This window comes from Dermacentor albipictus, chromosome 1, assembly GCF_038994185.2.
Source record: "Dermacentor albipictus isolate Rhodes 1998 colony chromosome 1, USDA_Dalb.pri_finalv2, whole genome shotgun sequence".
Taxonomy (NCBI): domain Eukaryota; kingdom Metazoa; phylum Arthropoda; class Arachnida; order Ixodida; family Ixodidae; genus Dermacentor; species Dermacentor albipictus.
Genome location: NC_091821.1, coordinates 342,366,225 through 342,392,891, shown reverse-complemented (window position 1 = coordinate 342,392,891; position 26,667 = coordinate 342,366,225). Strand labels below are relative to the sequence as shown.

The following is a 26,667-nucleotide window of genomic DNA, read 5'->3' as shown; positions in this document are numbered from 1 at the left end:
CGCGGCACCTGGACGTGCGCTCGTGATTACAGAGCAACAGCAGCTCCATAGCTGCTTGGAACTAAATGCAAGAAGAAAAATAGAACTCTCCGCACTAAAGCACGCCTGGATTGTATAATAGGGAGAGTATCGCGACGTCTTCGTAATTATCTCAGCATCGCGAGTGAGCTGTAGCTTCCGTAGAACACGAAAGTGTAACGCCACTGGCGTTTGCTCATAAGTGGTCATCCCGCTCCCTAGGTAGCGTTACTTGAATTCTCGAAATCTGGCTCACAGTACAAAAAGTCTTAGTTTGTCCATGATGATGACAAAATGTATTTATTAAGGGATGGCGCGAAGGCCTATAATGGGGAATAGGAAGGGAAGGGGGGAGGCGTACTCAGAGCCGTCCTAGAAGCTGCGCGTCCTTGTCCATAAAACGTTCCTACGAGATACCGGAGACGCATAACGCGAGCAGCAGCAGTTGTGGCTCCACCTGGCGACGTTGAGTTCAGCCAGCACGCAAAACTATCATTGCTTTAACGGGCTGCCCAGTTGCTGACTTAAATGCGTGGGCAATAGTGGAACTAAGCCATGAAGCAGCATAGCGTCTAGTCTAAGCAGATTTCGTATAACGCTACCATTTGAAATTATGGGCCATGTTATACTTAGATTTTGGTGTGAATCGTCGTCTAACAGCGTAATCGTGGATGTATAGCGGCTTTCTTTTTTTTTTCGTTTTATTTTGACGAGAACATTACGAACAAAGTAAACGCTTTTTCTGACGCTTCTTGGTCGAGCGAAGAGCCACACGTAGTCGTTTCTCGCGCTCCCGCTGCCGTTCACGTATCTGGTGTTTCGATACGTACTGTACCGACAGGATAACCCTTATACGCTCCAGAAAAGACCAACGACGAAGGAACTCATACTTTCGTCTACGATCCGGCGCCGCGATGACGGCGCTGAAGACTCCATCGGAACCTGTCGCGCCGAGAGACAGCATCACCCTGAGCGAAGGATTGGCCAGCTTGAGGGCCACCAGGCGCCTGTACTGGGTCGTGTCCTCCGGACGCTGCGGCACCAGCGCATCGTCGAGCACGACGGCGAATCCGCACACCAGGTGCGTGCACAGGTCGGCCATCGGGCGGCTGGGGTCCAGCGCGGGCGGCAGGGTGTAGTAGCAGACGCGCCGCATCGCCGCTCCACTCTGCCATGGCGGAACACGGTTCGACGGCTCGTATGGACCTGCACCGAAAATCACACGAAAATGGGGGGGGGGGGGGAGGTCTATAACTTTCTGAAACTGGCACAGTGGGTTCTAAGGGACGCCGTGTACTGGAAGGCTCCGGATCGAATTTCGACCACCGGAGGTTCTTTTCCATTCACCCAACTCCAAATAAGCTAGTGTTCTTGCGTCTCGCACCCATCGAATTGGGGCCGCTACGGTCAGAAATCGAGTCCGCGACCTCCAGCTCAGCTTAGCACGACGACATAACTGAGCACGACGACGTAACGTAGGTGCGCAGAAAAATGCAGCCATGTTTTAACGACCCCGAGAACACTTATAACCAGTGTTATTCGACGACACCAGTTCTGAAACTCCGCTTCAAACCTCCGGGCATGCTTTGGTACTTTTCTGTGGCGGGTTAGTTGATTGTAGCATCACAGGTGAGCGATATGATGAGACTCGCTATTGCATGCATCGCCTGCTAAAATGCGTGTAGAATGACTAGCCCGACTTGGGGAAAAACGAAGAAGACAAGAAAGGGTGCCGACTGAAAATACAGTTTATTTAGGGTTGCTCACACTACATACATGCCGCAATCATGTGTTGTTTAGCTCAAACAGTGTAGTTGTTTAGTAATATTTTTTTGTTCGTACATGACGCGAGAGACAGCAGAACTCACCCCCCCCCCCCCGGCTCTCTTCGACAATCACTGTGCTCGGGTGAGTTTCGCAATCGGCATGATTGAAGAAATCTGCTTGTAACCAACTGCCTTCCTAAGCAACATAAACAGTATGCGACAGATATGCTGTGAAGTGGAAGGCTCTGTAATAACTTCGACCACCTGGGGTTGAACTTAGTGTGCGTAGTGATATTTTAAAAAGCACACTAAAAAGAAACAATATATCTTATTAGTCTGATAAAGTATTGTTTCAGGACTCTAGATTTGTTAATTTCGAGATAATAGGTCGATTGTTAGAAGCGAAATAGAAGGTCAAATCCCCTTTTTCTGTATTTCACGCAGAAACCACCGCACTGCCATGTCGGTTATTCTTCCTTATCAAATGCCAACGTGTCAAACCTGCTACACATATAGAATACAATGTAGTGCATCTTCGACCATAAAAAAAAAATGGCTGTGGCTTAGCTAAGGTTAAGCCCAGGATGCGAAGCATACTAGCCTTTATTTTAGTTGTTGAACCGCTGTTTAGCCTGGTGAACTGCTGTTGCTTGGCTATATTTGGTTCGGCTAGACGAAGAAACAACTCATGCGTTACTCTGCTTCGCCTTCAAGAGTGGAACGCGACAGCGTTCCCGTCGACCCGCCAAGGGGTGTAAGACAATGGGCTACGGCGCAGCGACTACGCGCCCCGCATTGGACGCGATGAGCGTCGAGCAACGCAGCGTTCGGCGCGGCAACGAAATGTGCGCCTGAGCAAGCGACGCACGCCTGAGCCTTAGAAACAGCTCGTTTCTAAGGCAACACCGCATTCACTAGAGGCGCTTTTGTACCGCTTGGAAGCATCGTACTCGTGGCTCAGTGGTAGCGTCTCCGTCTCACACTCCGGAGACCTTGGTTCGATTCCCACCCAGCCCATCTTGCAAGAGTTGAGCCAAAGACAGCCAGAAACAAGCGCAGCTGCTTATATACCACCGCGACGCCGCGAGCGACGGCGCGAGTTGGAGCCCCGTTTCTCCTCTGTCGTGACGTCACGGTGTCGCGTGGTATGGCATGGGGTCAAAGGTCATTGAAGGCGACACCGCCGCGCCTGAGGAGCTGGGTTGTGCTCTCGTATATGCTTCGCATAAAATTAACCAAAGGCTACAGCAAATGTCGTCACGGTGATCTGGTGATCTAGTGGGATCGCGGTAAAACTGTAACGTCACGGTGATCTGGTGCATGAGCTTCAAGGTGGCGTCGCGACCTGTCTTTTGCTGTGGCGCCTCTTCTGCCTTACCAAGCCTCTTCACATCGCAGGAGTGAGAATTTCAGTATTGTAGTTGGGTGGTTTATTAATACAGCTCAAACAATGCCCCCCCCCCCCCCCCTTCTTTGCTGTCCCTTTAAGAGCTTCAGCGTTTCTGCATCTATTCCCCTTCGGAAAGCGGCCGCCGCGGCCGGGATTTTAACCCGCGAACTCGTACACTCAGCATCGGAACGCCAAGGCCACCGTGGTAGGTAACGCGGAAAGTGCTATAAGTTGAAGTAGGCGCTGCAATGAGATTTGTGTCAGGAAACAGTTTCAGCGTGTTCGCAATCCGTCTCTTTTTTGCTCTAACTGGGATAAAATTTCCTTATGGGAAACAACTGCCATTACACACCACATTTTCTTTTTTCTTTGAGTCCTGGGGAGGTATTCTGTATAAGAGTCCGCCTAGTGGACATGTCTATTTCGTCTGCTGCTGAAGTGCTGATTGGCTGTGGCGCGTCGCAGCTGCGGACCCGCAGCCCAGCTCAGCCAATCAGAGCTTCGAAGCTCTGATTGGCTGAGCTGCTGTCTGCTGTTCGTCTGTTTCGTCTGCTGTTGATCAACAGCCGACGGAATGGATATGTCCACTAGGTGGACTCTTACAGAATAAGTCCCATGGAAGGGCTGATGGAAGCGATGTGTTAATGAATTTCCGGACGTTTCATGCCCCAACGTTCCCTGTCGGGTCCGTTGTTGTTCCTGCTGCACGTAAATGACATAGTGTTCGCAATCCGTCTTTTTTTTTTGCTCTAACTGGGATAAAATCTCGTGAAATGAAACAACTGTCATTATACACTACATCTTCTTTTTGTGAGTCCTGGAAGAGCTGGTGGAAGCGATGTGGTAATTGAATTTCCGGACGTTTCATGCCACAACGTTCCATGTTGGGTCCGTTGTTGTTCCTGCTACACATAAATGACATTATTGACGGAGATAATCTTAAAGTGAGACTTTAAGCGTACGACTGTGTATTATATTCTGTTATTAACTCAACTGGCGATCAGTTTAAGCTGAACAGAGAACTTCATGAACTGTTCGAGTGGTGTGACACATAGAAAATATCAGTCATGTCTGTAACGAGTAGAGTGCAACTCCTTAATTTAACTGTACAGGGATTAGAAACATATTATCTCGCGTCGCGCATTACGAATACATCGGTCTTCATATTTGCAATAATGTGCTCTGGAACGATCACATAACCCTAATCACTAACCAAACAATGTCTAAACTACATTAATTGACACGTTCCCTTCCCAATTCTTCATCGGAAACAAAGCCTACAACATACAACATGTTACCCATTCTTGAGAACGCTAATATTGTTTGCATGTGACCTATTTACTTATGTTAATAGGTTAGAAATAGTTCAAACTAATGCACTGATTTGTTTTTAATCACTAGAGTGTGTGTGTAATGTATCGATTTCGGAATTAATAAGTGGCGAAATGGGCTAATTGGTACATCTTGAATGGCAGCAGTTGAGCGCTTAGTAGACACGAGGACAAAAGGGGTGACACACGGGCACACAGGCGCTTGTGTTGATGACAGAATTGATGGCAGTAGCTGGTCTAAATAACGCCTCAGAGAGGAATATAATTGCACGGTAACGCTTTAAATTCAAAATTATTAAAGGGAATTTAAAGACTGGCGCATATAACTGCGTGCACTTTTCAACAGGTTATGCTACTAGAGGGCGACATATTCCCTCAACAGTTTCATTTCGGCCGAAAAATAATGCGTTGTATTCTTTCTTTCCGCGAACGATAATGGAATGAAATGACTTCGATTCGCAGGCAGTTGAAACAGAAGACGTAGGAAATTTGCAACAATTGATCTCAAGCTGATCAGTCTTTTGTACACTTTCTTTTTGTTCTTTTTTTGTCTTTTCTTGGTACTACTGTTCTATGTTTGAGCGACTGTTACATCATTTGTTACGCACTCTGCAACGACCGCGGCTAGAGTCAGCATGCAGTATTGTCAGATAAAAACGTAATTATGGTGGGGTCATCACAAGACTAACTGAACGGCGACGACGACAACAACAAAACTGCATTACCTACCGTGCGTATGGCTAGAGCAGTTATTGGGTCCTGCAACCTGTGACGTTTTAATTTAAAGCTGTCTGAGAAAAAAACTTTTCAACCTCTAAAGCCTCACTGCGGCAGGAGACCAATACACCGCACGTCTCTAATATACACTGAACACAACAGTGGCGGTCACAGTCACTGAGCTCTACATGCTCAATGCGAAAAACGCTGCAAGTTTAGAGAGAGATAATCTGCTTTATGTACAGTCACGTTAAACGTCTTCTGATGAAGGTTATATGCAACAGGACGCTGCATTCATCAGTTCGATGTGACATTTTCTCCGCGTAGCATTCAAGCTTGAACGACAGTGTACCCTTTACCTTCGCTTACTGAGAGGGCAACTGCTTATTGAGAATTTTGTTACGCAACGACATGCTCATTTACTATGTGGCCAACGGCGGTTTCATGTCGATTCAAAATGAATATCATCGCGCGTCTGCACGGGCTTTCCTTGTATTTGAGCTACCACAGAATTACTTGAATTCGCAAGGCTGAAACATAATTTTGCGCAGAAAAAGACAAAAAGACCAAAATAAAGATGTCTGTTTATCGCTGGCCCTATTTAATATGCTTCAGGTGTTTTTGGCAACGTATAAAAAAAAACCTTAGTTACTCAACCACCTAACAAACACAGTAATTAAATCACGCTTAAGAACAAAGGTAGAAATAACAGACGAATTGGTTGAATCGTACGTACAATTATAATTTGTATTGCCCGTAATCTTTGCTGACGAAATATTTAAGCCGAGATCACACGTACGCGTGCGGACGCGCGCCTAACGCCTGCCGCGCCTCGTGAGTAATGGCGGTTTGCATCCACAAATACTCGCGCTCACGGCTCTCACTCGCAGACGCCTTAGCAGTCGCAGCTTCGAACTTTGTTATCGACAGTGCTTCAACATGCTTCGATAGCTATAAACGTAATTGTTATATCTTTTGATCGCTGTTAGATCAGCGCAAGAAGGAAAGAACCACTTTCTTGCATGACATAAATCTGCTTCACCGAGAGTTGAACGTTCCGCGCCGTAGCTGCGTAGCCAGGCGCGCCGACGCGAGGCAACCCAAGCGCGCGATAACAGAGAGGAGCTGTTCCCCGAGATCACGCCGCGTTTCGACGCGTGCGATCCATGCCGCACCGTCCGCCCATGCGTGGGCGCGTGAACGCGAGCTTGCGCGTGTCCGCAAGCGCACAGTACGTGTGGTCTGGGCTGTACGGAAAGCTCAGAAGCAGGAAAGGAAATACGCCATCAGAAAACAACTCCATAATGTCAGCAATACACAAAGAACGCCCCGAAAGGCGCGTCGGGAAGCTCACCTGCACTAAACATCTCTTCTACTGCCAGCGCAGCTACGGCGGAGAGAGCCCACGCTATAGCTGCGTGCCCGAAGCATGCCGACCTCATGCTGACGTTGCTTCCTCGCAAAGAGCCGAATTCGCGAACACGCGGGCCTGTCGTCCCGTACTCTGTAAGCACAGCAGCGGACGCTGTCGCCGCAACGGCTCGTCTTTTGCTTGTGTCGAGTGTTCCCTCTCGGGCGACGCGCGGGCCTCGCCGAGAGGGAGGAGAATCAGAAAACGATAGCGGAGAAGTCTGACGAAACGCGAGCGCTGATGCCGCGGGTGGCATTCATGCTGCTGGCTGCTGCTGGCGTCGCGCCGCTATGCCAACGTCCGTTCGTTGGAATGCGACCAGCCGGCGATGTGCGCGGATGCTATTGATGTATGCCTTCCGCCGTTGTAGTCGTCGCCAATACATGGCTGTTTACAAGCAGCCTGCACGCTGGCTCAACGCCTCCTAGATAGCACAAGGCCTGTGTACTTCGACCCATGGCGTCATGCTACCTTGCCGGACTGGCATAGAACCTAATGGGAATTCTCCCTAGTACGCCGCGGTGATCTTGACGTAACCGCTTTTGTCACGCGTGGCTTGGCAATGGAAACTTCGGTCCAAGTAACATGACGTCGTAAAGCAGAGCGCGCAGGCCTGCCGGCCATCTAGAAGGCGTTTGTTGGGTGTCCGGCGCGCGCATCCTGACCCCACGTGCAAACATGCCGATTGCTGCGATAACTTGATAAGGACGTTTGGGGGATGGTGGGAACATATGGATTGCGTAGAGAGGGTGGATTTGAAGATGTTTGATGCTGGAAGTACGAACGGCTGAGTAGGTATGATGCACTAAATTATCTCGTCCGATTCCGTGATCGTGCGATCGTGCTGATAACGTCAGCGGAGAGCAGTCCGGACCGCAAAAAAAGAAAAAAAATTATGGGGTTTAACGAGCCAAAACCACTTTAACGTGCCAAAACCACAAATGGGGTGGTGGGTTGCGCGTCACCAAGCTCTTTTTCTTATTCTTGCCTATCCTATCTTGCCTATCCTATTTCTTTCACAGACAAAAAAAAATATTCCCAGCATCAAACTTTCTGAAACATTATAAGGAACTTCGTTTTTGTACGCCTTCGCTGTTGTGGTCTCTCTACTTTTCTGTCACCAAACCTCTAATCGCCTTTTACTTGACTCTGTTGAGGAGATGTTTGCTTTCTCACTGTTATCCCTGAACCCAAGCGCTTCAAGGAGGCCAGTGGAGCCTAAACCGACAACCGGGTTCATATTCACATCATTCTAATAAAACATGTCCCATCGTTTATTTAACTTTACCGCAGCAAGCACATGCTTCTTCTACCCTGGTGTACCTCGTTGTATATAACTCCGTGTTCTAAGGCATACTGATCTCTTAGCCGTTATCAGCACCACACAGCAGCTGGGAAGGCGAAATTATTGTTTACTTTACAAGGTGGCAAACGTTTGCCACCCACCCACCATGGTGGTGTAGTGGCTTTGGCGTTTGCGCTGCTCAGCCTGAGGGCGCGGTATCAAATCCCGGCCACGGCGGCCGCATTTCGATGGGGATGAAATGCAAGACACGCCCGTGTAAAATGCACGGTGCGTCGGGTGCGCGTTAAGGAAACCGAGGTGGTCGAAATTAATCCGGAGTTCTCAAGTGCGGTGTGTGCCATAATCATCTTGGAGTTCTCGCACGTAAGACTCCATCCTGTTTGTCTTTCGTGCACCACGAGCCTCTTCTTTCTCTTCGCCTTAGTTTTGTGTGCATCTTAGCGCCTGAGAATTTCGATTCGTCATAGCTTCCTTGTCGGCGACGCACGTGACGTTACCGCCACTACATATTTGGACATCGGACGTGTCACGTCAGACATGTCAGTTCTTATCAGATAACCGAAGCTAAGGATTAGTGTGCTTTGTCGCTACTTAGTACGGCGATCATCTGGAGTCGATGGAGTGCTGAGGGTTGCCGATAATGTTACTGTGTAGTTTAAGCACCCGCCTTGAGAGAGTCAAGGCGGCTGCTTAAAAACATTGCCGAGCTGCATATTTTGTTAAATTTTCACTTCGTTGGCTGTAAAAGCAATCACAGGAGTGGCCTTCGCCTGATGGTAAATACCATTACAGCTGCCGCACGTTATCATCGTGCCGCGCCACAGGGAGTAGAACTCAGTAGAACTTTCGTGTCGTTCCCTTTTCATAACTTTCGTCGTCGCAAAGACCTCCAGAGCACACACTCGTTATTGTGTACGCGAACATTATCTCTCCGGGTAATCGGATGTGCCTGCGGAGATATTCTTGCCTGACGTCATCGGGCCGCTCACGTGACGTGCACCCGCGCGAGCAAGGAATGCGCGTTTGTCAACTGCGTGGCGATAGCGAGCACAAGTTTCAGCAGCACATGACGACGTTGCCACAGTGGATCCGCAAACACCACGCCGAGTTCGCTATACAACTGGCTTGAGTTGGCCGTAGTCACGGATCAACTTCAACCACGTGTGGGAAGGGGCGTCGAAAGCAGCTGCTCGGTCTGAGGATGCCGCTTAGCGCTGTGGAGATTCAGTCACCTAGCTCATCTTTTGTGTTGGGACTTTAGAGGTGATGTATAAGCAAAGCGTAAAGGCTAGGCAAAACAACAGCTTTGCGGGAAATTGGGTTGTGATTCTGGCAAGTCGCACAAGACTGCTGGGATTTTCAATGATTAGTCTTCGTTATTCTGATCATTCCGTTTTTGAGCACGAAGCATCGGCTTTGATTTCAGGCAGCGGCGAGTGGAGAACGCATTTGTGTTGAAGCGGAATGGAAGAAAACTTTCCTGCGCCAAGTTTCGGTGGAACGTTGAAGAAGCTCACTTGGTCAAAACAAACCTGCAGCCCTCTACTAAAGTACCCCTATAATCACCTGTGGTGCTTTGAGGCATAAATCTCATCACCGAGTTTCATATAAGCCAGATGGAGTCTAGAGGATGCCATATTTACACAAGACTCAAGACCTGTATTTGCAGCGTGCGTATACGATTAACCAGTCACACATTATAGCGCTTGCCCTCGTTCGTACGTCGCGCAGCTCTGCCTTAGACGACCGAGATTGATTGAATTTTACACAGCGGCCGGCCGATGCACCGCCAAAGTTGTTATTACATGCAAATACGCTGACTCGGAGCCGACTTTACTGCGAGCGATCCAAAAATGATGCGATGCGTTATAAGCTTGCCCACGTGGCGTATATTGTGGATTAAGAGAAAAAGAAAATTATATCGACATGTACACGCCAGTAAGCGCAAATTAACTTTGACGAAATACAGAACTGTGCATGAGAAGCACAGGATCAATAGCATAGTCTGTCACAAAGTCGACCAAAGGCAAAATACACGAGACACGTGGTTCACGCAGTGCTGATTTGGGGCGGTAGATGTACACGTAGGAAATAAAAGTAAACGGCACTTTTGGACAGAACACAAAGATGCGACACGCATGGGCACAAGAAACAGACGACATACGTAAGCTGGCCGTGTATACGTCGTCTGCCTCATGTCCCTTCGTAAAGCGCTGTTTTTTTTTTTTTTGCACCGTTGAATAAAGGGGCATACTGAAAAAACAGAACAGATAGTGGAAATTGCGGCAAGGGACACATAGCTAGTCGCAACTCGCGTGGAACGACAACGGTGTGAGCACAGCAGTTACATCGTCGTCCCAGCAAGGAGCGCCTGCGATGCATCGGCGGCTCATCAGAAGTCCCTAAACACGAAGGCGATGAGCAACGCCTTGGCCGGCTCGAGGACGAAACACGTGAGCGCTGCTGCCGCGGTCAGCGGGAGCAGCCAGCTGACGCAGGTGCCGAAGTCGTAGCAGGCCGCGCACACACACACCGCGGGCGTGGACAGCAACATGCTGGCGACCACGAGCGCCCAGGGCAGCAGTCTTGCCGCTCGGCAGGACGGGTAGCACTGCCGCAGCCGGAGGCCGTCCGCGTGCGCCACTATGGCGGCCGCGTCGACGGGAAACTGAGGCGACATGATCGTCGTCTTGGACCGCAGGGACGTGCCATCGGGCTGCACCTGCTGGGGGGAGGCAAGCTGGGCGCAGTGCCGAAAGAAGAAAAAAATAGGGTGGTATTTAGGAGCACTTCAGGAGGGACAGGACCTTTGTCTGCACTCTTAGACAAAGTTACACTCTTTGGGGTGTATCTCTGCCACACAACGATAATCATCATCTGCCTTGCTTGCGTTTCCTTTCTTGAAAACGCCGCGCCCACTACTTTCCTGTCGGGAATGCTATGTCATATACTGATAACGCGCATGCCGTTCGTTACTGGGAAGTACCGGGCTCGCAGCATTAAGGAAACGAAATGTGGACGAGACAGATGACGATTATCGTTGTGTGTCAAAAGGGTGTAATTTTGTTTAAGGGTGTAAGAGCTTATATATGCAAAAATGGAAACCAAGTGCTAACTTCATATGACTTAAATTTATTTGAGAGGTTTTCTGTAAAATTTCTTACGAATTTTATATACTTAGAAGGGCCGCCATTGGCTAACGTCAACAGCCCGCTGAGAACAGTTTTCAAAACTAGGGTTATGTTGGGACAAGAGCGCAAACGTTGTGCGTCCCTTTCACAAACTGGTTGTGCTAGCAGACGTGACAAGTACAAACATGGACGAGTAATATGTTTTTTTCTTTCTTCTGTCAACATAAGTCAGCTAGCGTTGCCTCTAAGACTTTCGAACCACTCGGAGGCAATGTTGTCCTATATAGCGCGTTGCACAAATGATGCGCCTTTACCGAGGCATCCTGGTTGCTGTAGTGGCGATACGCGACTTCCCTGGAGGAATCTGCGCGCGACGCTGCGGCAGCGCGCATCGTCTTGGGGGTTTTGCAGAAGTGGTCCAGGTCTGCGGGTCGTGGCCAGTGACCCCGGTCGGCGCCTTGGTAGCAGAACCTGGACGCGTATAGATGAAATTTGTGTTGCAAAGACGACTGCGGTGGGGTGAACTTTCCTGATGAAACTTTATTAGTGAGGTATCGGAGAAAGTTTCTTCATAGGACACATTCTTTTGAGGCGTCTCTAGCGCAGTACGCTTCAGTCAAAAATAAAAAAAAAAGAGGAACGGTCTGCTTGGCGGCACCGGGCTGTACGAGTCATTGGGACGTTGTGAATGTGGACAGCTTCACACGGCAGCGAAGCCGCACCGTTACACATTGTAGATAATTGTGTTCGCGCCGGCCTCGACGTCGTTGACGCAGCCATATCGGAGCTGCATACAAACTTATCGACGGAAAGACTGATACTGCAATCGGTCAACCATCTAGGTGAAGTGGATAGCTTAACATTGAGGTTCAGCGTTAGGGGGCGTGGGAATCCAGTTTTTGTGACCACGAAAAAGCCAGAGCACTGTACGGGCCGTTTTATTCTGGCCCTGGCCCGGCCCTAACCCGACCTGAATCAGAAAGCGTCATGCTATGGCCCGCCAGAGCCCGACCTGGTGATTGTAAACCTGGCCCGTACCATGCCCGTACCCGAAAGATCCAGGCGCGGTCCAGTTTGGTTCGACCCAGTAGCCTCTGAGCCTAAACCAATCATGGTAAATAGTACGTGAACACAGATTTTTCACAACAGGTAGCTGTCCGCTGACGTTGTTGCTGAAAAAAAGGTAAAGAAGAATTACATCCTCCGTTCCACATGCTCGAGCATCGAAGTGTGTTAAGAACAGCCCTTCTACACCTCCCAAATAGTTGTGCGGCAATATAAAACGAAGGCATAGGTGAACATTCCCTTATACTGCTAGCAATTTAATCTCACTTTCACTTAATGTGTGAAAATATTATTGAAACGAAAAATGCACTGAGATTAAAATGTCTTAATGCGTTGACTTATTAAATTACTAGATTAAATGCGTTGTCTTATTTTCCACATCCACCAGCGTTACAAATAACCTATAGAGCATACAAAGGTGGAACTCGAGCAAGTAAACTTGCCCGGAATGTAGATTTACATACGCCGGTCTATTGGATTTTAGAATAGCATAATACACTGCCGCTAGAAGTTCCTTTAGCGTAATCATAAATTGATGACACGCAAGGGTAACACTCATGCGCAATCATATTGTCACGTGGAACATGCCATATTTATTTCTTTGTTCGACTTCATTTTATGGCGTCATATCATTAGTCGACAATTTAGGCATCTTTGTCAGATAATCTAAGTAAATTTGGGCTCTTTAGTTTGTTTTCACATGTAGGGTGTCAAGCACGGTGTAAGTAAAGCGTAGACAACATAGTTCCTTTCTTTTTCATAAAGTTGGGATATGACGTTTGTTTGGTCAAGCTAATTCCCACGGAACTAGTGCAGTGCTAGGAAAAAAAATACAAGGCAGTTAACACCAGGGTTGAGGCACTTAACGTGTGACAATATCATGCGAACTAAAAATGCACATAGATATTGAAAGCTCCTGCGTTGTTTTATCCTCCATATCCACCACCGTTACAAAATTTTGCAGCATCGGCGTAGGCTTAAAGTGTTTATCTAAGAATAATAGGTACTTCGAAGGTGAAAAATAATCTAACGAAGAAACAAATACTGGTAACCAGTACCGAAGTGCTATGTGTCTTAGTAGACAAATTGATTTGTGGATGAACATTTCAGAATGTATTTGCTGTCAGTTTATTTTTACTCTAAAAACGTGTGCAAGCGTGTTTCATTTTTGTATTTCAGTTGAAATCATAACACTAAAGGCAATGCAAAGCGGGGCATCCAAGACTCCTGCCGAAAATCTACAGAGTTTTGTGTAATAACCGAGGATTGTTAATGACTCTGCCTTTAGGAATACATTCTGCTCTTGAGATATGGAACCGGTTGTAATGAAGTTCTTTTGATTGGTTCCTCTTGTAGCTGCTATAACAAAGGACAACTTGGGCAAACTGAGGAGAGGTGAGGCAACTTTTTTCGCAGAGAGCCTATCATCATTAGAACACTTACGCATCTCTTCGATGCCACTACGATGCAAATATCTGTCTAACTCGTCGTCATATTGATCCAATTTTGTGACCTCTTGTGGCTTTTAAACTTCGTCGCTCGCCACCGCTCCCGACTCCACTAATGTGCTTCCCCTTCACTGCGCTACTTTACTTTATTGCGCTCCATTCGAACGGTGAGTAGTCCGCCTCTCGCCTGAGCCTGGTCATTAAGACCTCCAATTCTTTGAAGTGACGATCACTTCAAGGAATCGGTCTTAATAACCTGGGCACAGCGTTAAATTGACCAGCTTTCCAGTGCCGTGAAGATGAAAAAAGCAGGGCGTACCATGGGTGCGTGAATTACTGGCACCGTTTTGAAAGTGATAGAAGTGCACCGCTAATGTGCACTAATTTGTGCAGTGTATCGCTACTGTGTCGAGGCCCGCCTTCCCCAGCTTTCCCTGAAACCGACTGGCACCACTGGCCTAAAATTTTCATAGGTCTGCAGTTTTGATAGTATGCAGTTTTGGCGCAGTTGAATATCACATGCCCGGGCCTAATACGGGTCCGACTAAAGCCCGAGCTATACCTGAACATGAAGCTTCTAGGCCCGAGCCCGGGCAGAGCTCGAGTCAACAACAAATGCATACTCGGCCCGAGCACGGCCCATGGACGGGATGGACCGGGCCCGGTCTTTTGGGCCAGCCCTAGCCCGTGCAGCGCTCTAATGTGGAGGGAAAAGTGACGCAGAATTTTTCTGGGTGCAATGTCAAGCAGAGGCGGTACTGACGCTTCAAGCTTACGCAGTGCTAAGCTACGCGTTTTGTGTCGTGTGGATCACCGGCTGTGGTAAAACAGTGGGGCTTACCAAGGAAAATGACTCTTATTTTATGGCATGCGCTTTACCATAGACCTTGACAGCTTAATAAAAAGAAAGTAGAGTTGTTTGGACATCCACGGCACGACGTTGGAACACAGCGGCGAAAAATAAAAATATTGGGTAACACGTGCTTACTTCCGTTTCTGTTTTCCGCTATTTCTCGTGTTAGCTCGCGCCAGAGTTTTTTTCCGTGCTCGGGTAACACATTTTCCTGACGAATGCAACTAGGGGTGCTTTTGTACTTTTTAGAGGCTCGTTCCGACTCTGCCGGTAGGGAAATGTGCCCTGCAAATTGCAGAACAAGCGAGCAGCTTCGTTCGCGGCCGTGTAGCCACGATACAATGATTTTTATTAATCACAGCTTTGTCGCAGTGTAGCTGCAAAGTGTGTAGTTCTGCCAGGTAGCAGACGAAGCAGTGTGGGAACCGCGCGCATTTTAACCTTGTGCACAGCGCATGCCAAGTAGGCAGCGCGTGCCCTCACCTTAGTTTCCCGTGTAGGTCCTTCATATCGACATCTCGCAGACATCTCGAAGACGCGCTACATCTACAGCTTTTCAAGGTACACCGTGTTCTTCATAAGCGGCGCCTTTGTGAGCGGCGCGCACTCTCATAACTTAGCCGTCACGCATTTTACGCCGACCTGTCAGGCAGCGAGCTCCACCGCCGCAATCCCGTAGATCACGAGGCGCCCCGCATGGTACTTTGCTCCCCGCAAGAGACCCTTGTGTAAACACGAGGAAAGGCTCATCGCACCGATGCTCCGCCATGGTTTCTGGAACTGTAAGAAGAGACCCACGAGTAGACACGGGGGTTTGAGCGAGGGGAGAGAGAAGAGCCGGAGGCCAGCCGAACCAGAGAGACGGCACGGAGAGACGCACGAGAGACGCGGCCGAGGAAGGCAGCAACACGCTTCACGCCGACGCTCTGCAGATAATAAACAGTTTGCATTTGGGAAAGAATCCAGCCTTTTTTTCATTTTGCTGTCATGGCGCAGCCGACAGGATCTGCAGACGCGTCTTTCCCGAACGAAGAACGAGCGGCCACCACGGAGCCCAGCAGAACGCCATCGGTGAGCTCGGAGTCGACATTCATCTATTCACCGATGAAATCAACTGTCCGCGAAGTTCTGAGCGCCCTGAAAAAGCAACAGCTGACTGACGAGCTGAGAATCCGTGGACTTCCGTGCAGCGGCCGCAAGGACGATCTCGTGACCCGTCTCCAAGACGACAACACTCGCCTGAAGACCGAAGCTGACGGCGACGACCACGAAAAGGCGGACACAAGGGCGCCGGCTACGATCGAGGGTCTGCGTGCAGAGGTTATCCAACTGCGACGGCTTCTAACCCAGCAACGCGGGTCACACGCTACGAGTGACACAACGGCGGCACCGAAGCCAACGCAGGCGCAAGCTGGGGACGAAACGGGCTCCCAACGTTTCGACGGGATCCAACCCTCCGCTACGGCAGCGAACCAACGGCCTGCTGAAGTCAACCGTGGCGCTCCTCCACAGCCTTCGCCGGAGAACACCACCGCCACAGCTCCAGAAGGTACGCCAAGCATGACTGAAATCGTGGCCATGTTCGCACGCGCGCAGCTGCAGATGACGGAAGCGTTGTCGAGAATGTCCGCGCCAGCTCCGCCCGTGCTGATTCAGTCTACGAACGATACCGCGTCCGCCATCCCCGAGTACGACGGTGATGTACAACGAAATGTCCAAACGTGGATTACGCAGGTGGAACGCATTGCTACACTGGCCCACTGGTCCCCATCACTGACGCTCGCGACGGCAGCAACCCGGCTGCAAGGTGCCGCAAAGGACTGGCACAGTTCTTACGGTATGGCTTGTGAAACGTGGGACCTTTGGAAGGAAGCACTTGCCTCTCGTTTCGACCGGAAACTCACAATGCAAGAGTTCTTGGACCTGCAAGCTTCACGAAAACTGCGCAATTCGGAGACCCTAGTGGAGTATATGTACTCTAAGAATGCTCTACTGGACAAGTCTCCCTACCCGCTTGCGAATGAAGAGAGAATTTCGCTGATACTCAGCGGGATCGAAGACGACACCTGGGCGATTCCTCTGGCTGCACAGCCCTGCAACAGCGTCATCGATTTGATAGACCGCGCAGCGCTGCTCGACACCAGGCGGCGTAAAGCAATAACGACGCAAACAGCGCAGTTCCGACAATCTCAAGCTGGGCAACAGAGCCAACGAAACCAAACGAGGAACAGCTACGAGAACAGAGCGGCAGCTGACGACGGACGTCCCGGGCCGAGCGATCAGTCAATGCGGCGCGAACACCGAGAACCAGTTCGAGCGGTGCGAGCACGAGCCTGCTTTAACTGCGGCAATATGGGACATTTGTCGAGGGAGTGCACCAGACCCAAGACGGAGGCCACAATCCACGCAGAACGACGCCGAGAAGCCAGATATGACGCAGGCAACGCCGGCACAACCTCCAGGCAAGCCAACTGCTTCCTGCAATCGACGGGCGGCACCCTACCCATTGTGAATGGCTTCGTTGAGAGCCGACCGGTCAGAGTCTGCATAGACAGCGGCTCCAACGTCTCCGTCCTCGGCGAGAGCTCCGTGGGCCCTGAGGTTCATCCCCGACCCTGGACGTCTCCCGAAACGATAGAAGTGCTCGACCGATGCATCAGACCGGCGAGAATGGCGACTCTGAACGTGACCATCGGAACATCGACCGTGCGACTCGAGGAGGTGGTGATCGCGCCGTTGCCAGGTGCCATGGATCTGATTCTTGGTTCGGACTGGCGCCGCGCTGCGAATGTTGACGTCACGTTCCACCCCACTAACGACGTCACCCTCGTCCCCGTTCAGCCATCGGTGAGCGAGCCGTCGGGTCACGCACCAAGCGCACACAGTGCGCATCGCGTCGTAGAGACCCTAATAACAGCCTTTAGCAATCGCAAGGTCCGAGACGAACTATCGGCGAGCGATATCGGCTTCGTACAGCTGAACACGAAGGACCCCGGTCCTGACGAAGATTACACCAATCAGATCGAAGAGGCAGTATCCAATATGTCCCGCGACGCAAACGCCGACGAACGAGATGAGCTGCGCTCAGTTCTTCATCGTCACCATAAGGCGTTCACCACGAGGAAGAACGCGCTGGGGCTCTGCGCTAACGATGAGCACAGCATCGATCTCAGGGACGATATTCCCGTCGCCTCAAAGACATACAGATCCTATCCCGCTGACCCTCAGTTTCAAGAGAGCGATCCCGAATGCCAAAGGTTCCGGGCGGAAGCAGGAACTGTTAACTCCATCTACGAAGTGGAAGACGACATCGTGGTGGGAAGATCAATCGAGGGCGGACGAGCTTGCAAAACGGTGGTGGATCCTGCGGCGCTCCGAAGCAGCGTAATGGCAGTCTTTCATGACAACAACGGACACCTCGGAAGCGAGAAGACGAAGGCCTTGGTCCAGAGAAAGTACTGGTGGCCATCTATAGTAAAGGACATCCGCCGCTACCTCGAGTCATGTCACACGTGCCAGATGATTAACTCACGAACGACTCGAGCTGAAGAGTGCCTCAGCCCCACAGAAGTTCCAAACGAGCCCAATGTTGTCATCTCTCTCGATCACATGGATCCCCTGGATGGAGGCGAAGGTTATATCCTCGTATGGCATCGACCACGCTACAAGGTACATGGACGCAGCAGCAGTGCCAAGCACATCTTCCAAGTACTACCTGGAATTTCTTACGAACCGGTGGATCCCACGATTCGGCGTTCCAAACATCATCCCCGGAAGATCAAACGAAAAAACTGTAAACGTCGAACAGCTGAGGAAGTACTAAGAACGCGCCTTGGACACCGAGGAATTGACATCGACGGACACGTGCGCCTGAGGACAGTCGCAAATTTTGGGTAGGCCGTGTGAGCGGCGCGCACTCTCATAACTTAGCCGTCACGCATTTTACGCCGACCTGTCAGGCAGCGAGCTCCACCGCCGCAATCCCGTAGATCACGAGGCGCCCCGCATGGTACTTTGCTCCCCGCAAGAGACCCTTGTGTAAACACGAGGAAAGGCTCATCGCACCGATGCTCCGCCATGGTTTCTGGAACTGTAAGAAGAGACCCACGAGTAGACACGGGGGTTTGAGCGAGGGGAGAGAGAAGAGCCGGAGGCCAGCCGAACCAGAGAGACGGCACGGAGAGACGCACGAGAGACGCGGCCGAGGAAGGCAGCAACACGCTTCACGCCGACGCTCTGCAGATAATAAACAGTTTGCATTTGGGAAAGAATCCAGCCTTTTTTTCATTTTGCTGTCACCTTAAAGCATTCTACCCACGTGGTTTTGCGGCCACCGTGGTCGGCAGTCGAACCCTTCACTTTGTACTCCAGCGGCAGAATGCCGCAGCCATTATTACACTGCGGCGGGTGCACTCACTCGAAGGCGAACGTGATGACGAGTGTGCCGACGAATAGGAAGGCGCTGAGGTAGACGGTGGAGAGGAGCGTGCCTCCGAGGTTGATGCCGGGTCCGCCGCGCTCAGGACACCAGCCGTGCAGTGCGCAGTCGACCAGCATGGCGTCCAGGCCGAGTGCCATTACAGAGGCCAACCGCTGCACGCGCGTGAACCGGGACCCGTACGGAAAATCCAGCACGCTCAGCGGCAGGTGGAACTGCCGCAGGGTCCTGTCGGGTGGAGACGCAGAGCACTGCGCACTCGATGTACCCATAGTGACAGCAGCGCCAGACAACATAGCCTAGCCAGCGAAAAAAACAACAGGAGTTTCATCGCTGTGCGAAGGTAGTACAGCCGGGGACGCCTTGAATCACTGTTAGGACATGACAGCGAATGCTGCCGCGGATAGGGAAAGGTTTCTCCTATCGTCTTCAAGCATGCCATAAAACGGTATCCTTTCCGCCGTAGACCAAGCACTGGTGGATACAACCTCGCCCCCCCCCCCCCCCCCGTCAAATTGAGATATGTAGCGCAGAAAGTGCGACCGAGTTAAAGAGAAGTAAAATTTATTACAACACAGAGGATAGAACGCAAAGTCCAATCCATCGCTTAAATAGGCAGTCGAGCTATTATGACTGCGCTGCAGCCATGGAACAAACAGCCTTCGCAAGAATTCACGGTGTCTACGCACGTGTGCACCCTAGAGGGTGCAAGCAACATGCGAGGAACGATACCCACCAAACGTCATTTTGCCACTCACCACCAGGCGGCAACTACGCGGGTATTCGCGACACAGCCCAATGTGATGGAATGCCGAGATATTCAAGCATCAAGGACCACAAGTTACGTGCATATTCCAGAAGCGCTGGTATTTCAAAACTTATGGGAGTGTTAACTGGTCAGCAGTCGGGATAAGCAAGAGATGCGTTTGGAGTATTGGTGAAAAAAAGAAACTGAAAAAAAGAGGGAAGGAATCGATGCATCCGGGGTCTTTACAGACATAGACAACTGTATAATAAGGAGCTAGCGATTTTAACAGAGAGAGTAGATAAAGGAAATATAGGTAAAATGTTAGACCGCTGTAGATGTAGTATAACTAAAAATGGGTGAATATTAGAAGTTTCGAATACGAATTGAATACCGCACACTAACTATTCGTACTCGGAAAAAAAAGCTATTCAGTATTTTCAAATATTTGAAATTAGCCAAATAGATCGCAACAATTGAATGTTTCGTCTGCTATAACGTCTGCAATTGAATGCTCCGTCTGCAATTCCGTCTGCAATTCAGTTCCGTCTGTAATTCGGTCTGCAGTTGCATGCTCTGTCTGCTAAACAAAGTATTGAAAGTTATCAGGAGTGAACAGCGACAAATGTTCTTGGAGAAACGCAGGAACAAAATTATAATGATAACTTCGTTTTCGGTTTTGCGCTGCAAGCCTACATGACCATCTGCGACTTTTGGTTGTATAGTCTGTCATTTAGTGTTTTTGGCAATCTAGTTCATGTAGCAGTTTTCTTTTACGCTACAACCTGTGATGTTTTTGTTTTGCTTGCAAGCGGCCCTATTAAATTTGTCTACGCCACACGAGTCCTTCAGCACCTTTTTCTCTTTTCCCGCAACTTCTTGTCTTTTGCCGAAAAACATTTATTTAACATTTTTAGAGAGCTAGTTATACAGCAGCCTTTCTTTCTTGAAAAGCTTGTTTCCAAACAGGCTCTAAAGTTTTTGAGAGGCCATTCGTGCACCTATAATCACAATTATTTAGCGCTTTAATAGAGCTAGTCATACAGCGGCCTTTCTTTCTTGAAAAGCTTATTTGCAACCAGGCTCTAAACTTTTGAGAGGCCATTCGTGCGCCTATAATCACAATTAGTGCTCCTATTATTAAATCTGATCCTTTGTACCTGATAGCTAGCGGTTGTTCTTGCACTAGTCAGTACAGGATTGGCCCCATAGTTATACCAAAATAAGTACTCCAGCTGTAAATATAGGCGCCTGTGTTTTAGTACTCGGCATTGCATTCCATATTTGATATAGTATTCGTATTCGAAAGAGTTAGTATTCGGGGTCCCCTAAGTATAACCTGATTAGATCAAGCATGCTAGGTGACTATTTGTCGGCGTCCGGTTTCAAAGGTTTTCAGGTTTCAAAGCACCCGTGTTGTCTCATTTCTTGTGTGTGTGTGGTTTTGCCGCAAAGCTCGTTACTTATGTCGGATAACCAACTAGCCCGGCGGTTCACTCTTCTAAAGTATATGCTAATAAAAATCACGATCATCAGCGGTGGATAGGTTAGAGGACTCCAGGAACTGCCGCACGACTCGTCTCGCTTTCTTTTCTCTCAGCCGCATTGGCTCACCGCGCAAATAAAAGCCGTCGGCTTGCGGCGAGCCTGTTTGCCTGGCGAAGCGTACGCCGACCGGCACCTGAGCTCCACCTTCGGCGTCGAGGGGCGGGAATCGCTCCGTGAGCCTTTGGGCAAACAGCAACACACGGTTGATGACGAACACGTAGTGCAGGGCCCGCGTTTGGTCCCACAGATCCACGCGGTCCACTTTCCTGGCGCGGTGTCGCGAACCGCCAGGAGAACGGAACGATACAGTATACATCCACATACTCGTACGTGGGTAAATGACCCAGCGGAGGCCTACTGACGCAAAAGAACACCGGTATACCGGGAGACGTCATCATCTTCGGTCTATTTCATAGCCACCGCTGGACTAAGGCCTTTCGCATATCAGGCAGTTGTCTGTCTTGCGTACGCTGACTCCATCACAAGCATGCACACTTCCTAATTTCACTGCGCCATCTAATCCTCTGCCGTACTCGGCTGCACTTTTCTTCCCTTTGCAGCCGTTCTGCAACTATTTGTGACAGGCCACCGGTTATGCGCCATAAGCATTACGCGACCTGCCCAACTCAATTTCTTTTTCTCCTAACGTCAACTAGCATATCGGCTACCACCGTTTGCTCTCTAATACACACTGCTATTCTCCTGTCCCTTAACGTTATGCATACATAATTTTTCGTTGCCCCACTCGCCCAGCAGTCCTTCGCTCCTTCTACAGCTTCTTTATTAATTTACGAGTTCCTCCCCATATGTTAGTACCGGTACAATGCGATAATTGCGCACTCTTATGTTCAAAAATAGCCCGTCACGACTCGATAATTAATTCCGTACGCTCTCGAAACGCACATTTATTCGTCGGCGTAGATTTCCTTTACTTGTTCCGGGTCCCCTTCTACTAATTGCCCCCAGAGAAGCGTAGTTCTCCGCTGATTCTACTGACTGACTGCCAATCGTGAACTCTCCTTCTCTTGCATGCTCGCAGGCACACTGATGCCAACAGAGCGTGCAAAACTGTACCGGATAGGTGCGTATACCAGTTGGAGCGTGGGAAGCGCGGGTCAACCTCGAAGACGATGGCCCGAACGCGGCCCACTTCGAAGCTGGACGTAATGCAGACTCCGATACGCGATCCCGGGGCCAGCACGTTGAACTCCGGGCCGCAGTGGCACAGGTAGGTAAGAGCGGACGCCTCGTCCCCCACGATGCGCATCGCCAGCGCCGAAGTCGTTCCGGACTCCTGCCAATGCGGGCACAAACGATCGACGTTGGCTTTCTCGACAGAGAAATGCGGACCGGCGATTGAAACGAAAAGAGGTGCTGCACCGTGATATAATTTACACCCTAAAAATGAAAAAGGGTTTAAATGTGTCTATAACTCACATCCTTAGGTGTTATCTATATAATGGACACCCTAAGGGTGTGAGTTATAGACAAATTTACACCCTTTTTCACTTTTTAGGGTGTAAATTATTTTACAGTGATAGGCGTGTCGCAGGCTGTGACCTCGAGGTGGGTGCGTGTGACTTTCCGTATTCAGTCTAACAGTCTAAAAACACAGTGTCCCAGTATTGTCAAATAGACGGCCTTCATACTAAATGCCCAATTTGGCAGTGTCCCAGCGCTGCTTTTATATCCCTTTCGCTTTTTTTTTAAGGCTTGATGCACCGCTTTCAAAAGCGCGCAGGAAACCATACGGTTCTTACCGGTTCGTAGCCAGTTTGAATGATTATGTTGTAGACGAACTCGTCGCTGACGAAGTTTTCGTCGGAGTAAAATCTCATGCCCTGTACGAAAAAAAGGAAAAGGAAACTGCCGATTGACTTGTAATGACCCCAGATCAAGTACTGCGCCAAGCAACTCACGAAGCGCTATATATAGTGTACAGGACGCTAGAAGTGTTTCTCCGTGCGTGCGTGTGTGCGGGTATGTCCACACACACACACACACACACACACACACACACACACACACACACACACACACACACACACACACACACACACACACACACACACACACACACACACACACACACACACACACACACACACACACACACACACACACACACACACGCACACACACGCACACACACACACACACACACACACGCACACGCACGCGCACGCGCACGCACACGCACACACACACACACACGCACGCACACAAACACGCGCACACACGCACACACGCACACACGCGCACACACGCACACACACACACACACACATATATATATATATATATATATATATATATATATATATATATATATATATATATATATATATATATATATATATATATATATATATATATATATATATATATATATATATATAGCGCAAAGAGAATTTTACGTGGCTTTATAGGAAGCTGCTGACACTCCGAAGCGTGAGAAACAGCGACGCGGGCACGAAGAGGGTTTACTACCGAAGCCCGCGTGCGAAGCGTGGTGTCGGCGGCAAGAACGTATAAGGCGTCTAGATATTTTATTTAATGGTTGGGTATGTTTAGCCTCATACAAATTAAAAGGAGACTCTCCGGAGGAGCAGTTGAAGACATTTATTTGCGAGGCTAGATTCGCCTGCAGCCAACACCATCCTCTTTCTCCTCGGGTGGCTCGATCCGCGTGTTGCTGGCGGACTGAACCAATTCTTTTCGAAGGCCCCTCGGTCGCACAGGCTTCACAAGCGAATTATGGCTGCTGGAAAAGCCAACTCGACTCGGCTTTGTGTGGTCATGTAAACGTAGCTACAGTATGCACAGACATTTAAGGATAAATCGAAAAAGAAACGGAAGCTACGGAAATTCTGAGAATTGTCTATGAACGTGTGCGCATAGTTTTGCTCGACTGTGACTTCGTTTTTGCTTAGTTTTGCTTACGTGTTTTTACCAGCTTATGGGCGTCTACTCGTGGCCTTTCCTGTGGCAGAGAATGCTTAAATTTTAGTAAAGAATTGTCAGATTTTAACGTGACAGTGTCAAGGGGCCGCGCCCCACGTCGCACCTTGTCCAGCGTCGGCGGTCTTTCAAAATAATTCTGAACCACGCATACTCAACCACGCAGGCCCTCCGTGTAGCGCAGATACGTTACTCAACTAGCTGAATTTATCAAAGTAAAATGCGTCAGAAAATTAGTAAGGCATGACTTACACACAAGCCACAGACATGGTGGGGTCGAATTGTAATTTAAATATACGAGAGAAGATTTCTAATACGCGGCAATAAACGCAAGCATTTTTTAACGCGATAGCGTTTTCGAGCTGCCGTTTGAGCTCTGTCTTAGTAGGAGTGACTCGGCCCGCTCGGATCCTAGCAACACTATCAGAAAAAGAACCAGGAAACTCGCCTTCGTGCATAGCATTCGCCGCCAGTATTTCCAAGGAAAACATTACGGGTACATACGCTCCAGTTGCCGGGAAGCGTCAGAAGCAGTCAGGTACGTTTGACTGCTATCCCGTTCCACTCTTATTTCTCGCCGCATCCGGCCTCTTCATTGCAATCGTACTAATTGAGCCAGGACGCCGGGCACCAGCGCACCATGATGGAGCAGAGCGGTCGAAAGGGAACACCAGCGGCCGCAGTATCGTGAAGTGTTGCGTGAAGGGAAAGTGCATCGCTGCGATGCCATGTCACCCTCGCTGTCGGTCTCGCAAGCCTGTGTTATGCACGCATTTCTCGTCCGCGCAAGCTCTCGCATGCGTTCTGACTGCGCCTCCGTAAGGCCCAATGAAAAATTGGAGGACGCTTAAGCTTCGCCTTCAAGAGTGGAACGCGACAGCGTTCCCGTCGACCCGCCAAGGGGATACGGCGCAGCGACTACGCGCCCCGCATCGGACGCGGTGAGCGTCGAGCAACGCAGCGTTCGGCGCGGCAACGAAATGTGCGCCAGAGCAAGCGACGCACGCCTGAGCCTTAGAAACAGCTCGTTTCTAAGGAAACGCCGCATTCACTAGAGGCGCTTTTGTACTGCTTTGAAGCATCGAACTCGTGGCTCAGCGGTAGCGTCTCCGTCTCACACTCCGGAGACCCTGGTTCGATTCCCACCCAGCCCATCTTGCAAGTTGTTTTCTATTCATGAAGTGCCTGCTGGGATTTATCGCTCACGGCCAACGCCACTGACACCAACGCCGACGACACCGGCTTTTCTGCGACACGAGCTCCTTAACGCTGTCGCGTTAAAACGCGCCAAGCGCCTCAACGGGCTCGCTTGCCCGCGGGGTGTTCGTAACTCGAAAGGCACTTAGCAGCACTAAATTGGACATTGGGCCACTCCAAATCTCAAGTTGGCCGAACCCCAAATATCATTTTGGCCCACCCCCAAATTTAAGTTGGCCCAACCCCGCATTTCGAATTGGCCCACCCTCAAATTTCAAGTTGGCCCACTCCCAAATTTAAGTTGGGCCGCCCTCAAATTTCAAGTTAGCTCACCCCCAAATTTAATTCGGCCCAACCCTTAGTTTAAGTTGGCCCACTCCGCATTTAAAGTGGAGCCACCCACAAATCTCAACTTGGCTCACTTGCAAATTTCAAGTTGGCCCACCCCGAAATTTGAAGCTGGCCCACACCCAAATTTCAATTGGCCCACATCGAAATTTCAAGTTGACCGAACCCCAAATTTCGGTTGGCCTACTCCTACTATAAGCTTCCCCATGCATTTTCTAAGGAGCCCTATGTATCCATAGAAATATTGGATTTATTTTATTTGCTTTAAGTTGTTCCTTATCGCTTAAAAGCTCCGAATCATCTACATTTGCACACAACAATTAAAACTCTTTACAAATCACGCATTTTTGTGCAGATGCAAGGCATTACACTTCTCACGTGGCAGGGCTGGAGAGCTCGCCAAAGACTGCTTAGGATTTAAAATCGTAATCGCATTGAAGATTGGCTTAGCGAAAACAGTAACACACACACACACACTGGGGTACGCACCTTGAGTATGTCCTCTTTAGCGCGACGCGACGCTTTTGAGTAAAGGTGCAAGAACGCCAGCCAGGTGACCGCGACGCCGACTGGGATGAGGTAAACACCAGCGTACGGCGATCCGGACTCCTCGCCCATTCACGCTGGCCCACACTGGGCGGAAACCGAGGCTGTCAAAGTTGTCCTCTTCACGTCTTTGACTTCACGGCCAAGGTTCACCTTAGAGCAGCCGCTGGCGATGCCATAGCAATTCTTGCTCGTCTTCTTTCTCGTCGAAAATGTTGCGCTGTTGTCAGATAGTTTGGTACGTAGCCAGTGAAACTGCGTGACACATTACTGGCATCCAGCGGCCGTGTTATTGGACAGAGGCCAAGAACGAGGTGGCGCAAGCCGATAAGACGTTAAAGGTTAATTTGATCGAGGGAAAATGATAAATTGCCGCATGGCCACAGCAGAAAATTCACAAGGTGTACTCTTTTGTCTCACCTCCTACTTCTTCTGTCCCCTTTTTACT

General features: G+C 49.7%; 2 protein-coding genes across 4 annotated transcripts in view; both read right to left on the bottom strand.

Annotated features, from left to right (window-relative positions):
- Positions 1-6,810, bottom strand: part of LOC135908044 (acidic mammalian chitinase-like) — a 40,351-nt gene extending 33,541 nt beyond the window's left edge. Inside the window, exons 1-2 of the mRNA XM_065439824.1 lie at positions 6,577-6,810; positions 909-1,224 (exon numbers count right to left, since the gene is read on the bottom strand). Coding sequence (XP_065295896.1) covers positions 909-1,224; positions 6,577-6,664 — 404 coding nt within the window. The 5' untranslated portion in view covers positions 6,665-6,810. The remainder of the gene's footprint in view (positions 1-908; positions 1,225-6,576) is intronic.
- A 2,906-nt stretch (positions 6,811-9,716) lies between these two features.
- On the bottom strand, positions 9,717-26,404 carry LOC135907835 (polycystin-1-like protein 3). 3 transcript variants are annotated; one of them, XM_070531741.1, is made up of 7 exons: positions 26,163-26,404; positions 22,928-23,008; positions 22,259-22,461; positions 21,275-21,433; positions 18,854-19,102; positions 11,385-11,541; positions 9,719-10,679 (listed from the first exon to the last, which is right to left on the bottom strand). In XM_070531741.1, exons 1-7 carry the CDS (start codon positions 26,289-26,291, stop codon positions 10,332-10,334), a joined length of 1,326 nt encoding a protein of 441 aa, XP_070387842.1. In that variant the 5' UTR covers positions 26,292-26,404; the 3' UTR covers positions 9,719-10,331. The 3 variants fall into 3 exon arrangements, with proteins under 3 accessions (XP_070387843.1, XP_070387842.1, XP_065295694.1); XM_070531742.1 differs by lacking the exon at positions 22,928-23,008 and having other exon boundaries at positions 9,717-10,679; XM_065439622.1 differs by lacking the exon at positions 21,275-21,433 and having other exon boundaries at positions 9,721-10,679.
- Between the last annotated feature and the right edge of the window lie 263 nt (positions 26,405-26,667).